At 43.6% G+C, this 13,789-nt stretch overlaps 1 protein-coding gene across 2 annotated transcripts in view; it reads right to left on the bottom strand.

Annotated features, from left to right (window-relative positions):
- Positions 1 to 6,021: 6,021 nt before the first annotated feature.
- erlin2 (ER lipid raft associated 2) overlaps positions 6,022 to 13,789 on the bottom strand; it is a 31,591-nt gene continuing 23,823 nt past the window's right edge. For both annotated transcript variants that reach the window (XM_083645226.1, XM_083645227.1), the window contains one exon: positions 6,022 to 12,893. In XM_083645226.1, the coding sequence (XP_083501352.1) occupies positions 12,720 to 12,893 (174 nt within the window). In that variant the 3' untranslated portion in view covers positions 6,022 to 12,719. The remainder of the gene's footprint in view (positions 12,894 to 13,789) is intronic.

Below are 13,789 nucleotides of genomic sequence, written 5' to 3'. Positions count from 1 at the left end.
GCACAAGAATTTCACACGTGATACTTGTACTACGGAGTGACAATAAAACTCTTGAATCTTGAAACAGGTTACTGCATGTGACTCTGCACGCCCACTTTTTCCTCAGCTCCCCGTTCCATCAGAGAAGTTTCTCCATAGATGTTTTGAAAAATCCATTTATAAAAGAATTTTAAGCCTGGAACCAAGCCAACCTAACCTGACGCCGCCAGATCTGATCTCAAGATCTCGGGGGAATTCAGCTGGCCTGTCAGGTTAAAGCCAGCCAGCCACCTACTGCATCGTGAGTGACCATAAAGCATTTCACTGGGAGCAAAAAGTAATAATCAAAAATAAAAGGCGGGGTGGGAAAGAAAGGGGGGGGTGGGGGAGGTGGGATATAGTTTCGATTTTTTTTTTTTTTTTCATTATGCAACCAGGAACCAAGGAGTCTGATAAGCTGGAACCACCGACAGCTCAGGTGGCTGCCAGGACTTCAGGGACTTTCTCGTAGCCAACTGTCATCTTATCTTTGAAATATGACCCGGTCCAGATTGCAGGTTACAGTGCAGAAGGTGTAGAGTCTTGCCATTCTGAACATGTCTTTTGGTTTCACAGCTAGGGCGCGGGGGCGTATATATGATCTCAAATTCAACCAAATTGGATGAGTTTTCTAACTCGTCTGTCTCCATCTCTGTGATTAAACACCAACGCTGGTTTGCCCTCCTCGCTTGTCATCCAGAGATGTCTGATGGGGGGACACAGGGGGACATGTCTGATGGGGGGACACAGGGGGACATGTCTCCGTCACCTTTTCAGAAGGCAGTATTGGAGACGTGAAGGAAGTAGAGTCTGCACACTGCGTAGAGACAGTGGCGTAACGAGTCAACACTGGGGCCCCAAGGCAAGATGGTAAAGTGGGCCCTGCCCATCATAATGCACAACATAAATTGTAAATATTGTACAAAAATATGATTTTCACAAGGTCCAAGGAGGAGAGGAATGCAGTAGTGTTACACTGATTTTCACATGGTGGTGGTGGTGGTGTTAGATTACATGTTTTATGTATGTATGTATGTCTGTCTGTCTGTCTGACTGTATGTTTGTATGTATGAATAACTACATTTAAAAATTGATAACTATAGTTATGTTATTGTATACTATGTATGGGATAGTGTATATATGACAACAATTATTGTCATATATATACATAATTGTTATGTATTACTATAGTGTATATATGACTAGTGTTTTATGTATGTGTGTGTGTATATATATATATATATATATATATATATATATATATATATATATATATATATATATATACTGTACATATATATATATATATATATATATATATATATATATATATGTGTGTGTATATTTCTATAGTATGTGTTGTTATACAAGTATATACCGTAAATTCCGGACTATAAGCCGCACCTTTTTCCCCGTTTTTTGGCCTTTTTTGGCCCCTGCGGCTTATATAACGGTGCGGCTTATCTATGGATTTTTCCCCCCAAAAAAAAAAAAAAAATCTCTCTTTTTTAGCACTCTTTCTAACTATAAATCCTATATAACTATAATAAGTTTTAATTTCCTCTCTTGCCCTCTTTTCACCACACTGTATGACACTGTATGACACTGTGTGCACTGTAAAAAACAACACAGGTGGTGTTGTGTTATGTTGTTTTGTTGAAATGTTAATAAATGGGAGCTTCCTCAAACAGCCATCTCTTTCCCGACAATCCCCTCTGTGCATGAACCCTTACATATGGTAATTAAACATAAAAAAAAAAAAAAAAAAAAAAATACCATTAAAACACCCGCGGCTTATAGTCCGGTGCGGCTTATATAAGAAAAAAATAGTCAACTTTGCAGGTGCGGCTTATACACCGGTGCGGCTTATAGTCCGGAATTTACGGTATATAATAATATAATATTGTGGAAAAGGGGTGGGAGTTAATAAGTTATACTTCTTCTCACTCCTTTTCGAATATGTCTACGTTTGTTACCCCATCATCTTTATTTCATAATACTATTTCAATCAACTTGTTAATGTGCAATTTTAAAGGCCCTGTATATTGTCTGTTTTGTTTACATACATATTCGAAATAACATGACAAACAAACAAACAAACAAACAAACAAACAAAACAGACCGCCGTGCAAAATCTGGTGTCTGAGCAGCATAACAAGATAGATACACATATTCGGTGACAACTCACTTTCTGTACATTTGATATCCTCTTAATAGAATAATTTCTCACTAACACAGACAGGATTGGGTTATTAATGTACTCTGGACAAGTCTGAGCACAGCTTGGATCACTGTTTGGAGAAGTCCAGACATGGCCTCCTTCTTAAATGTGATAGGAAGCAGCGAGATAGGAGAGCGCAGCTTCGGGGCTCGAACAGCAAATGGGCCGGTCTGCTTTCGTAACAAGGCGGGCTTTCGGAACAGTCATGCGTTCCAGATGTGACCTACACAGCATACACGACTGCTCTGTCATTTCCTGCTTGATTCTGATGGAGGCCGCCATGACGGAAACATAATTCATACTATATAACTCTCCTGGGAGCAAGTCTCTACGCAGTGTGCACACTTGACTTTCTCCACCTGTTGCGGTTTTGTATGCCCTACAGAAGAGTGGAGGTGTGCGTATTGGAGACCTGCACTTTGTTCAACTCCTCGGTCGTCATTATGGTCTTTCAGAGGCTGTCGTGTAGCGGGCCCATTTCTAAAGCAGAGTGCAGATCCCGATATATGAAACTAGACCTGAAATCCATTGGTAGCAACCATGGCATCATGCTAGCTGGTCGGGAAGGGAAGCTAAACAATGCTCCGAATTTAGGCTACATTTTGGTGAGGGGAAAGTGGCATGGCCAATTTCAAAAGGGTCCCTTGACCTCTAACCTCAAGATATCTTAATGAGAATGGGTACCCACAAGTCTCCCCTTTACAGACATGTCCACGCTATGCTAATCCCACGCAGTTTTTGCCAAAAAACACACAGCTTTTTGCATGAAGTATAAATCTTTATTTGACTCTTGTGGATTGAATGAGTCCATTAATTGATCATGTGATGATGTTAGTCCCCCATAGCCATTTCATTATAGAGAGGGCATTTTTCCAAACCTGACCTCACCGTATAAAATGACCTATTGACATCTAAGATAATCACAGCCTGATGAAACTTTACCACAAACTAGAGACCTAGGGTTTTCAAAGTCTGAGACTGTGGGCCTCCCCTCAGACCAAGCGTGGAAAAAGGTGGCCCCCTGCTTTCGCTCAATTCCCGAATGCCTGCCCTGTGGGATCATGATTATGTTATTTGATCCCATAGCCACTCAACAATTGAGCCAAGATAGCCTGATATGACTGTTTTCATACTTCAGACTACACCAAAATATCTGAAGGCATTTATTTGTTTCTGACTGTGGGAAATACAAGCAAAATTCCCTATAACTACTGTATCTCTGAACCATCTCTTTAACCAGATCACACACATTTAGGCTATTCTACATGATCACCTTTTGATAACTGACATATTCTTTCACTTCCATTCACTGAGCCTCCCCTGAAACTGTTTGGAGCCCCTCGGGGAGGCACACCTCCCTCTGACCTAGGGCATTCAGGGGATGTATGGCTTTCCTAGGGTTGTTCTATAAATAAATCATATTCTATAAATATGATTCTACAAATAGAATGAATGGCGACATATGAAAATTATGGAGGAAAAAAAACATGGTCATATTTGGTACTACCTCGGGTAGGGGTATCTAAAAAACCAAGCCCTTTGGAGGATTTGGGCTTGTACTAATTGTGTCCCCCACCTTTGAAATCAAAATTGTGTCCCTGATCACAGCTCTTTCCACATACACTGTAGCCCCCTCCCTCCATTGTGAACGGGGTCTGTATCTACAACACTCACACAAAGTAACAGCTGAGAGTCCTTTAAAGCCCCAACATGTCACTTTGTGCTGAGCTGCAGCAACAGCGCCCTCTGTGGTCAATACAGATGCTAATAAATGCTACACTTCCATGTTTGTACGTTCACATATCAGCGTATTTAACCATTTCTGTTTGTACCCTACTTTCTCTCTGGAGAAAATAGCTCCAAATATCCCCAAATGTTGCCTCAACTTGTTTGAGTGAAACGAGTTGCTAATTGCGCCGCTAATCAAGGGATAAAGACATTTCACTTCCTATACTTACTTCACAATAAAAGTGTGACACTAGTTTGTCAGCAGAAAACTTTTAAGAAGGAGCTTCAGCAGGAAATAGTTACACCCAGGCAACTTGTCATGCTCCGGGACAGAGCCTCAAAGTGACATGGTGGTGCAGTAACAGCCTTGCAAGGCGCAGAGTTGGGAGTGATTTCTCAATATTAGAAGCCAGTACACCATCATCAAAATCATTTAAAAGCTGTTATATTAAGGTGAAAAAGCCAGCTACTGGGGGCTTTAACGCAGCAGGATAGCTGGGGGTGATCAGTCCTGATCTGCAGGTGTGTAATAGAGAGCCGCAGGGATGACGTATTTTTGTAGGCTGAATGCGGAAGTCCCGAACTTCCTGGTTCTTCACTGTTTCTGTCTATGGGATTTTTGAATGGGTTTTTGGCGTGATGCTTCAAATAATGTCTGTGGGTAACGCAAGTTTAATCAAACGCGAACCAAGGTTCAGCGGGATAATCTTCACACATGAGGACCACTTTCATGAGTTTTGTAGCGTAAATGCGAGCCCTAGAAGTAAAAAGCTTGAGCTAAGCTAATCCAGAACTACACACTGTTGCATAGGCTTCACGTCACGTCAGCACTCATCCTGGACTGTTGTTGGATGTGTGCACTGATTACCCCGGGCTGAACGGGGCTGAACCAGGTGAGGGAAAGAGAATTTCCGTGTTCGTCGTTTGAAGTGGTGACGTTATTGACGTATATATCCACATCGACTCAGCAGTGTAGTCTCATTTAGCCGTTTGCTAGCTAGCCGCCCGTTTAACGGCATGTAAAAGCTTCAAAACTCATAAAAGTGGTCCTCGTGTGTGAAGATGATATTACTAAACACTGGTTCGCGTTTGATTAAGCCAGCGTTGCCCAGAGAGATTATTAGAAGCATCGCGCCAAAAACCCATTCAAAACTCCCATAGGCGAAAACTGTGTTGAACCACGGCTGTTAGCATCGATGATTTCCGTACTCATTACTGCGGCTCTCTATAGACCCCTTTCACGGGGGCCATTTTGTGTCGAAAAGGCAGGGTAAACACAGGTGCAAGCAAAACACTAATGAGGGTTTCCAGCTTACACTCATGGAATTTGGAAACCCTCATTAGTGTTTTGCGTGCACCTGTGTTTACCCTGCCTTTTCGACACAAAATGGCCCCCGTGAAAAGGGTCTATTGAGGTGTTGAGGTGAGTGCAGGGGAAGGTTCAAGTGAGCGGTGTGGAGGATTGTGGGAGATTGAGTCCTTGGGCACCTCTTTCCTATTTACATTGCCCTCATCTACAGCCATTATATCAAGCTGTGTAAAATCAGATCCATATCTATATTCTACAATCTCACAATCTAAATGTTTACAATCAAACATGTTTACAGTCTCCACCATTTTTTTTTTTTTTTACGTGTAATCTGATTGCTGTATTTTAGAGTATTTCCATGCACCAATGCTTTTCAATCAAATCACTGCAATGTTGTAGTACTCTGTCCTTCACTCACCCCTTAGAATGGCACTAAACATTATATTTGAGGCTGAAATGATTGCCAGTACTGAGATCAAGTGAGTATGAACGTGAATAGGAAACAAAATTAAATAAATAAATAAATAAATAAATAAATAAGAATGCATGGTGAATAAACTGATTTGTGATCCAGAATGCGATCTAACCTCGGACCCTACAGATAATTTATGTTTTCCTTCCTTCAGGTTACCAGTACCAGTTGTTTAGATACCATGGATGTGATCAGTTGTATCAATGTCTTCACATGAAAAAGTATCATACTACACATCATTGCATTACTAATACAAAACCTTAAGTCATGTAATTGACGTTTGATCAAAGAATCCACTTTATTGTCAAATGACAATATCTTCATTGCACATTCACAATTGAAATTATCAGTGCAAAAAAAAAAAATTACCTTTCAAAACCGTCTCAAATCAACCTGAGCAATTTGAATGAAAACATTAGTAAGGAGAAGTCATTTTGCAGGCTCATCTGAACAACCTTAGCAAGAAACAGACAGCGTGAACATGACAGAACAGTTCCATGAACACACAATGGAATACCTTGACATTTTGGAATTTAGAAGGCTATTTTTCTTTACCGGCCACTTTGGACAGAAAGAAAAGTTCAGTTTGTCCTTTTAGATGACCCAAAATGAGTTGTAGCATTTCTCATTGAAACCACAGGACACAGATCTGATGGTGCGTTCATGTTCTGCTCGGATATATCATATTTACCAGTGGTGATGTGGTAATTACGACAGGACACCGTGCTCTTGGTCGGAAAGAGCCACAAACCAGGACGACAGAAGTAAGGTTGTTTTCTCGTGGCTGGTGTTTTCTTACCAATAGTGGGTCATTATGGTATAGCTACATAGGCCATCATGTGCAACTCCTAAAATAAATGATAGCTATGAACAGAATAACGATATATCTAACTTTTTTACAGTCAATTGGTGACACGGACTCCATACTTTCCGCCATTGTTGTAGCCCCGAATCCTCACGCAACGTCACTGCTCGGAAACCCGTGTATCATCGAAATTTCCGAAATTCCCACTCGGAAATACGACATTGAAGGGCCGTTCATGTGCTCACAACTCGTAAATACGATGTATCCGAGGCGCACGTGAACGCACGATGACTTGTAGCTAGCCATGCTGCTCAGCTACAATGATGAATGCTACGAATGGAAACAAAGCCATTTAGCATTGTAGACATGTTTTTAACAATTGATCGTCGAACAAGAACTAAAATAATGTCAAGGCATCCCTTTAAGTAAAATCCAAATGAACGGTAACGGACCAAAAGAAAGAAAGAGACAATTGTAGCTGCTGTGCAGCAGTGTCAGGGCCGGCCATTTTGAGTAGGAAGAAGAGGACAGATGAGAATACACGAGGGTCCATCAGCATCATTAGAACATCTTTGATCCTGTGTGTGTGTGAGTGTGTGTGTGTGATAATCCACACAGCACAATGCCTGAGTAGCATTCAGATGTGATGATTTGACAGGACTAGAAAGGCACCCTTTCTCATCAGAACTCCACGTTGCGGGCGAGGTGAACACACGTGCCCTGTTGCATCTGAAAGCGATGTTATGGGCAAGCCGTAGGCGCCTCTAGTGGTCTTATAATGTAACAACAGTCTCATGCTGAAGTAGTGCCCGTTTTGCAAGCGAGAGAGCACACGTTTGACTGCCAAGCAAGGTATGTTTCGGTTTGAACCCCTAACCCAAACCATAACCAGGGCGTCTGGGTAGTGCAGCAGTAGATTCCCTGCCTACCAACATGAGGGTCACAGGTTCGAGCCCCCGTGTTACCCCCGGCTTGGTCGGGCGTCCGTACAGGCACAATTGGCCGTGTCTGTGGGTGGGAAGCCGGATTAAGGGTATGTGTGCCTCATCTGGTTGGTCGGAAGCGCCTGTTCGGGAAGGGGGGGGGGGGAGGGAAACTGGGGGGAATAACGTGATCCTCCCACGCGCTACGTCCTGCTGGAAAAAGGCCCTCGCTGTCAGGTGAAAAGAAGTGGCTGGTGACTGCACATGTATCGGAGGAAGCATGGTGCTAGTCTATAACTCGCCCCTGATCGGCAGAGGGGATGAAGCAACGACTGCGACAGCAGGGGCAATTGGCCAAGTACAATCGGGGGAAAAAATGAGGGAAATCTGAAGGAAAAACAAACAAAACTTTAACAACCAAGTTGCTTTAGTTGCCTAAACCTAACAAAGTTGCTTTGTTGCCTCAACCTAACCCAAGTTACTGTAGTTGTCTAAACCTTACCAACAGTGTGACACGTGGTTACTTTAGTTTAACGGTGGAGGAACATAACCGGTCACGTCGGTTGGGTATAGTGACCCAAGGCGTCCTGACAAAAGTGACATATGGATGCGATGGGAATGAGAACGCTTTGTCATTCTGCATCACGCGGGGCTCGAACTCACAAACCTTTGCCACCAATGGCAAGTTGTGATCAAGTTGAACTACCTGAGATGTGGGGAAACCAGAGGAGAACAGCTGTGCTGCATGTAAAGGCAGATTTCAAACTAGTGTAAAGAATTTAGCATCCAAGACACAATGATGATCATTTGTATACTTCATGTACACAACATAGGAGATGTCCGTAATTAGTTTTTACAAAGCGTCGCTGTCGGACGGAAACCTTGTATCTCCAAAAAAGCTATTTTTCACAAGGAAGAAGAAACATTCCCATTTTAACATAGTGTAATAGTAATAACAACATTAGTAACCAGTAATATAACATTTTCACTGGTCCAAAGTACTTGAAACTGTCACAGGTTATTTTTGGGTAGCCACCACTAAATCCATTGATCAACTAAAAAGAAAATGGCCAAATTTGGCGATACAAGGTTTCCGCCCGACAGCAGCGATGAGATTGACTGCTCCATAAGTGGAAAAACTGATGTTTAAACATGCGCTATCCCCATTGACTGCAATAGTTTACACGAGGGCAGAATCCAACGTGCTGTCAAAAAAAAAAAAAAAATCTGCTTTTGAGATACAATTATGACATTTTACACACTTCATCTACCATAACATCAAAATGTCATTTATTTTCATCAACATTGGTGATTTAGTGAGAATTTGCAGTAGCCGTTTACAATAAAACATTTTGATGCACTGTGGGCTCAATGTTTTGATAATTCAAAACATCTGTCTGGAAAGTTTGGGGATGACAGACAGTCTGGGGATGCAGTGTAGCAAGTTTGGCGTCACCACTATTGGCCCACAACAGCAGTTGAGGAAGTTTGGCGTAGGATTCTGGGCCTAGTTTGCTTTATTCTCATGTGCGGGAAGGCAGAGCTCATCATTGGAAGAATCAGAGAAATAACACTGGCAAATATAAGAGGGCACCATGTGTAATGATGTCATTAATTCCATAACTCAGTGCGTAAAGGAACAGCTCACCCTAAAATCCAAAATACATATTTTTCCTCTCACCTGGCTGTAGTGCTATTTATCCATCTATATCGTTTTGGGATAGTTGCCTGAGTTTTGGAGATATCGGCCGCAGAGATGTCTGCCTTCTCTTGAATACAATGGAACTGGATGGCACTCGGCTTGTAGTGCTCGAAGCGCCAAAAAAATACATTTGAAAAACTCAACAGCATTGTCTCTTTCCAGAAATCATAACCCGGTTACTCAAAATAATGCACAGACTTTGTTGTGAGCAGTTTCATGCAGGAACTATTTTCTTTTGCAGTCTCATGTAGGAACTAGCTAGCAGCTAGCGGCTGTAGTTCGGTCAAAAGAAAATAGTTCCTCCATGAAACTGCTCATAACAAGGTCTGTGGATTATCTTGAGTAACGGGGTCATGATTTCTGGAAAGAGACATTGCTATTGACTTTTTCAAATCTATTTCTTTGGCACTTTGAGCACCACAAGCCGAGTGCCATCCAGTTCCATTGTATTGAAACTCTGCGGCCGATATCTCCAAAACTCAGGCAACTAACACAAAACGATATAGATGCATAAATAGCACTGCAGGTGATAGGGAATATATGCATTTTGGATTTTAGGGTGAGCTGTCCCTTTAAACGTGCTTGTTATTAGTTTTGTCCTATGGGAACATGATCATAGCTTAAGTAGAGGTCCAGGAGTATTTCTGGACAACGAGCGGTCTATTTACAGTGAGACGTTCTTTGGAAAAAAAAAAAGGATTAATATTTGGTCCATTTTCTCATGCATGTGTTTTATGATAACACAGGATTCCTGTGACGTGACTCACTAAGTGATATGACAGAGGAAAGCAAACACACTATTGACTAAGGAAGTGACTCACTTAACACAGAAGACAGGAGAAGCTGCACACTTGAATTGGTTTGCTTTTTGGTCCCATGGTAAAGATCGCTATGCTTGTTTTGAGGTGTTCACAGTGAATCATTGACTACTTCAGTGCTGACAATTACAGTTCAATTATGTCTACAGAGAGTCCTACAGTGGAGGTATATTAAATGCAAGTGCAGTTCTAATCTTACCTCAAACTACACGGTGCGGTTCCTAATACTTTGAAACTTTGGGTTAATCGCATCTGTCTCCATCAGCTCTAAATGTAAGGCCTGCGTCCGCTTCTACGTAGGAGCAGGAGATTGTTGCTGCAGTGCTCCAGGGCCGTGCAGACCTTTAGAGGGGGGGCAGGTGCTCCAGGGCCGTGCAGAGACCTTTAGAGGGGGGGCAGGTGCTCCAGGGCCGTGCAGACCTTTAGAGGGGGGCAGGTGCTCCAGGGCCGTGCAGACACCTTTAGAGGGGGCAGGTGCTCCAGGGCCGTGCAGACCTTTAGAGGGGGGGCAGGTGCTCCAGGGCCGTGCAGACACCTTTAGAGGGGGCAGGTGCTCCAGGGCCGTGCAGACACCTTTAGAGGGGGCAGGTGCTCCAGGGCCGTGCAGACACCTTTAGAGGGGGTGCCGGTGCTCCAGGGCCGTGCAGACCCCTTTAGAGGGGGGGCAGGTGCTCCAGGGCCGTGCAGACACCTTTAGAGGGGGTGCCGGTGCTCCAGGGCCGTGCAGACACCTTTAGAGGGGAGTCCCCCTCCCCTCCTGCGTGTGCCTGCAGTGCTCTCTATGGGCTGAAACTGATGTCAAAGTGCCGTGGGCATTTCGCCTTTAGCAGCATCAATGTGATGAGAAAATTCTTAACTGATAAGTTAAGTTTCACTATGATGGCATGTTTTGCATTGTTCATTGAAAACAATGGGCACAGCACAGCCGACCCTGTTAATGAACCGGTTGATCTAGGCTGAAGGACAAATCGAGAAACTTTCAAGAAGGGCCAAGAAGAAGAACCAATCATAATTGGAGATATCGGTAACCAATCATAATTGGAGATATCGGGGGGTTGGGCGCAGCGAGTAGAGCGTCGAGTACCATTTAAGCCTCAGTCCTTCCCGCAGTGACCCGGCTTCGAATCCAGCCCGCGGTTATTTGCTGCGTGTCCTCCCCTCTCTCTCCCATACCTTGCTGTCTCTCTCTCACTGTCTCTGTCAAATAAAGCATAACATTCCAAAAACAAATCTTCATTAAAAAATAATCATTGGAGATGTCAGAAATAATCCCTTTAAAAGTTCAGAAAACCTCATCTGACCCGTCGCTGCACCGCTGACAGAGCAGAGCTAATCGCTCTTTCCCCAAACTCTCAGAACAATAGAGCCATCCGGGGCAATGTATCCACTGCAAAGGACCATGTCAACTAGCATCTAAGGCTACATCAGACTGTCTATTCCTGTGAAGGACTGTAGCAGGACATCAAAGGCTACATCAGACTGTCTATTCCTGTGAAGGACTGTAGCAGGACATCTAAGGCTACATCAGACTGTCTATTCCTGTGAAGGACTGTAGCAGGACATCAAAGGCTACATCAGACTGTCTATTGCTGTGAAGGACTGTAGCAGGACATCAAAGGCTACATCAGACTGTCCATTCCTGTGAAGAACTGTAGCAGGACATCAAAGGCTACATCAGACTGTCTATTCCTGTGAAGGACTGTAGCAGGACATCTAAGGCTACATCAGACTGTCCATTCCTGTGAAGGACTGTAGCAGGACATCTAAGGCTACATCAGACTGTCCATTCCTGTGGAGGACTGTAGCAGGACATCTAAGGCTACATCAGACTGTCCATTCCTGTGAAGGACTGTAGCAGGACATCTAAGGCTACATCAGACTGTCCATTCCTGTGAAGGACTGTAGCAGGACATCAAAGGCTACATCAGACTGTATATTGCTGTGAAGGACTGTAGCAGGACATCTAAGGCTACATCACTGTCCATTCCTGTGAAGGACTGTAGCAGGACATCAAAGGCTACATCAGACTGTATATTGCTGTGAAGGACTGTAGCAGGACATCTAAGGCTACATCACTGTCCATTCCTGTGAAGGACTGTACCAGGACACAAGTTCAATAGCTACCAACACAAAAACATATACCAATTAGCGGCAAAATGTCTATTGTCAAAAGGTGACGTCTGTTTGGTTATGGAGTGGTTTATACAAGATAATCACTGTGATAAGTGTCACATCCTAAACATTACTTTTAATTGGGACCATTTTGAGAAAATGTGTATGCAGAAAAAATGTGTATGCAAATCGGATACTGAAAGGTAAAACAAACAAATCAGTGTCAACAGACTTCCACTACGTGCACAGCTGTGAAGAAAAGATCAGAGGGCATTGGAGGAAAACAAAGTGCTACATAATTATACAGCAAAACATTTTGTACAATGTCACACAGTTGCATAGGTTTAGTTAATATTCACGTTATCCCCAGTGCAAGAAAGAAACATTAGAAAACACACAAAGAGGAAATGACAATATTACATTTGACAGCCAACAGCTACCGCCTGTTACATTCACCATCCCTGGATTTTGTCTACAATCAATGTAGGGGGCGGAGCTTCCCTGGGGCCAGGAGGAAGGGAGGGGGGGGGGGGGAGAGTCTGCCGGCCATCCTGTGGGGTGTCACTCCTGCCACCCCTGGGTGCTCCTGTGGGTGGCCACTCCCTTCCTCTCTAATCACTGTCCGGCATCTGCTCACCTACAGTGTCCATGGCGGCCTTGATGGAGGCGCCTGCCGCCCCAGAGTCCATGAACATCTTGGGGATGTCGTTCCCAAAGTAGATCTTGCTGTTGGTGGAGATGGCCTTGAACTTCATGAGCTGCAGGTATTCTGGTGTTAACTTCATCTGCAAGAAGAGTTACCGTATTTCACCATGATGAAGTGCAAACACAAATTCAAATGACACAATTTACCGAGGAGCATTTTTGAAGTCCCTCCCTGCCTACACGTCACACACACACGCTGTTGAACTTAGAATGCTTCACATGTTTATATTCATGCTCAAGTAACAGGCCAGTTCCGCTGTGGCAGGTGACTCTTCCTCATTGATCTACCAACATTTGGCACTTGGCAGGTGTTATTTTCTGAGCCTGCTTATCCTGCACACAATGCATCAAACCCATGAAGATCATTCATATCAGGTCACATCTGATGGACTTGGACGTGTGTAGCTGTGCCCTGCAGAATTCAAACCGCTCTCAGTGTTTTAGGGAGCAGTGATAGCCTTAGGCCTTGGCCACACTGATCCGTGGTGTCTGTCCGTGTGCGTTCATTTCTCTGTTCACTTCCATTCATTTTCAATGACAGCTGTCCGACTGTCCGTGGAGCACCCAGAAGCGTACGTATCCAGAAAATTTGCATACGTTTTGATGGACAGAAAGTTGTCAGAGGGATGAACTTTTTCTGGACAGACGTATCGGATGGTCGGATAGTCACTGTCCGTTTGGCCAATCAGAGTTGAGGTTTCGAGAGGAGGCGTTCCGAGATTTGTTTCAACTTTTCAAAGAAGATGGCGGAAGATTACAAAAACAAAAACAAAACGGAGACAGCCTGGCATAATGTGGGGATGATTGTGGGATTACCAGGTCAGTATTATAGGCTGCTACAGTGCTACTGTATTTTAACATGTTAGCTGACGCTAGGTTAGCCGTGAGTGTCACAGCGAACGCTGGGTTAAACATGAATCTGATTAAGCGCGACGCACAACTATAAAGGAATAAAACAACGCATAGGGACACATCT

Source organism: Poromitra crassiceps (assembly GCF_964638095.1).
Source record: "Poromitra crassiceps genome assembly, chromosome: 10".
In the NCBI taxonomy this organism is placed as follows: domain Eukaryota; kingdom Metazoa; phylum Chordata; class Actinopteri; order Beryciformes; family Melamphaidae; genus Poromitra; species Poromitra crassiceps.
This window is presented reverse-complemented; position numbering and strand designations above follow the sequence as displayed.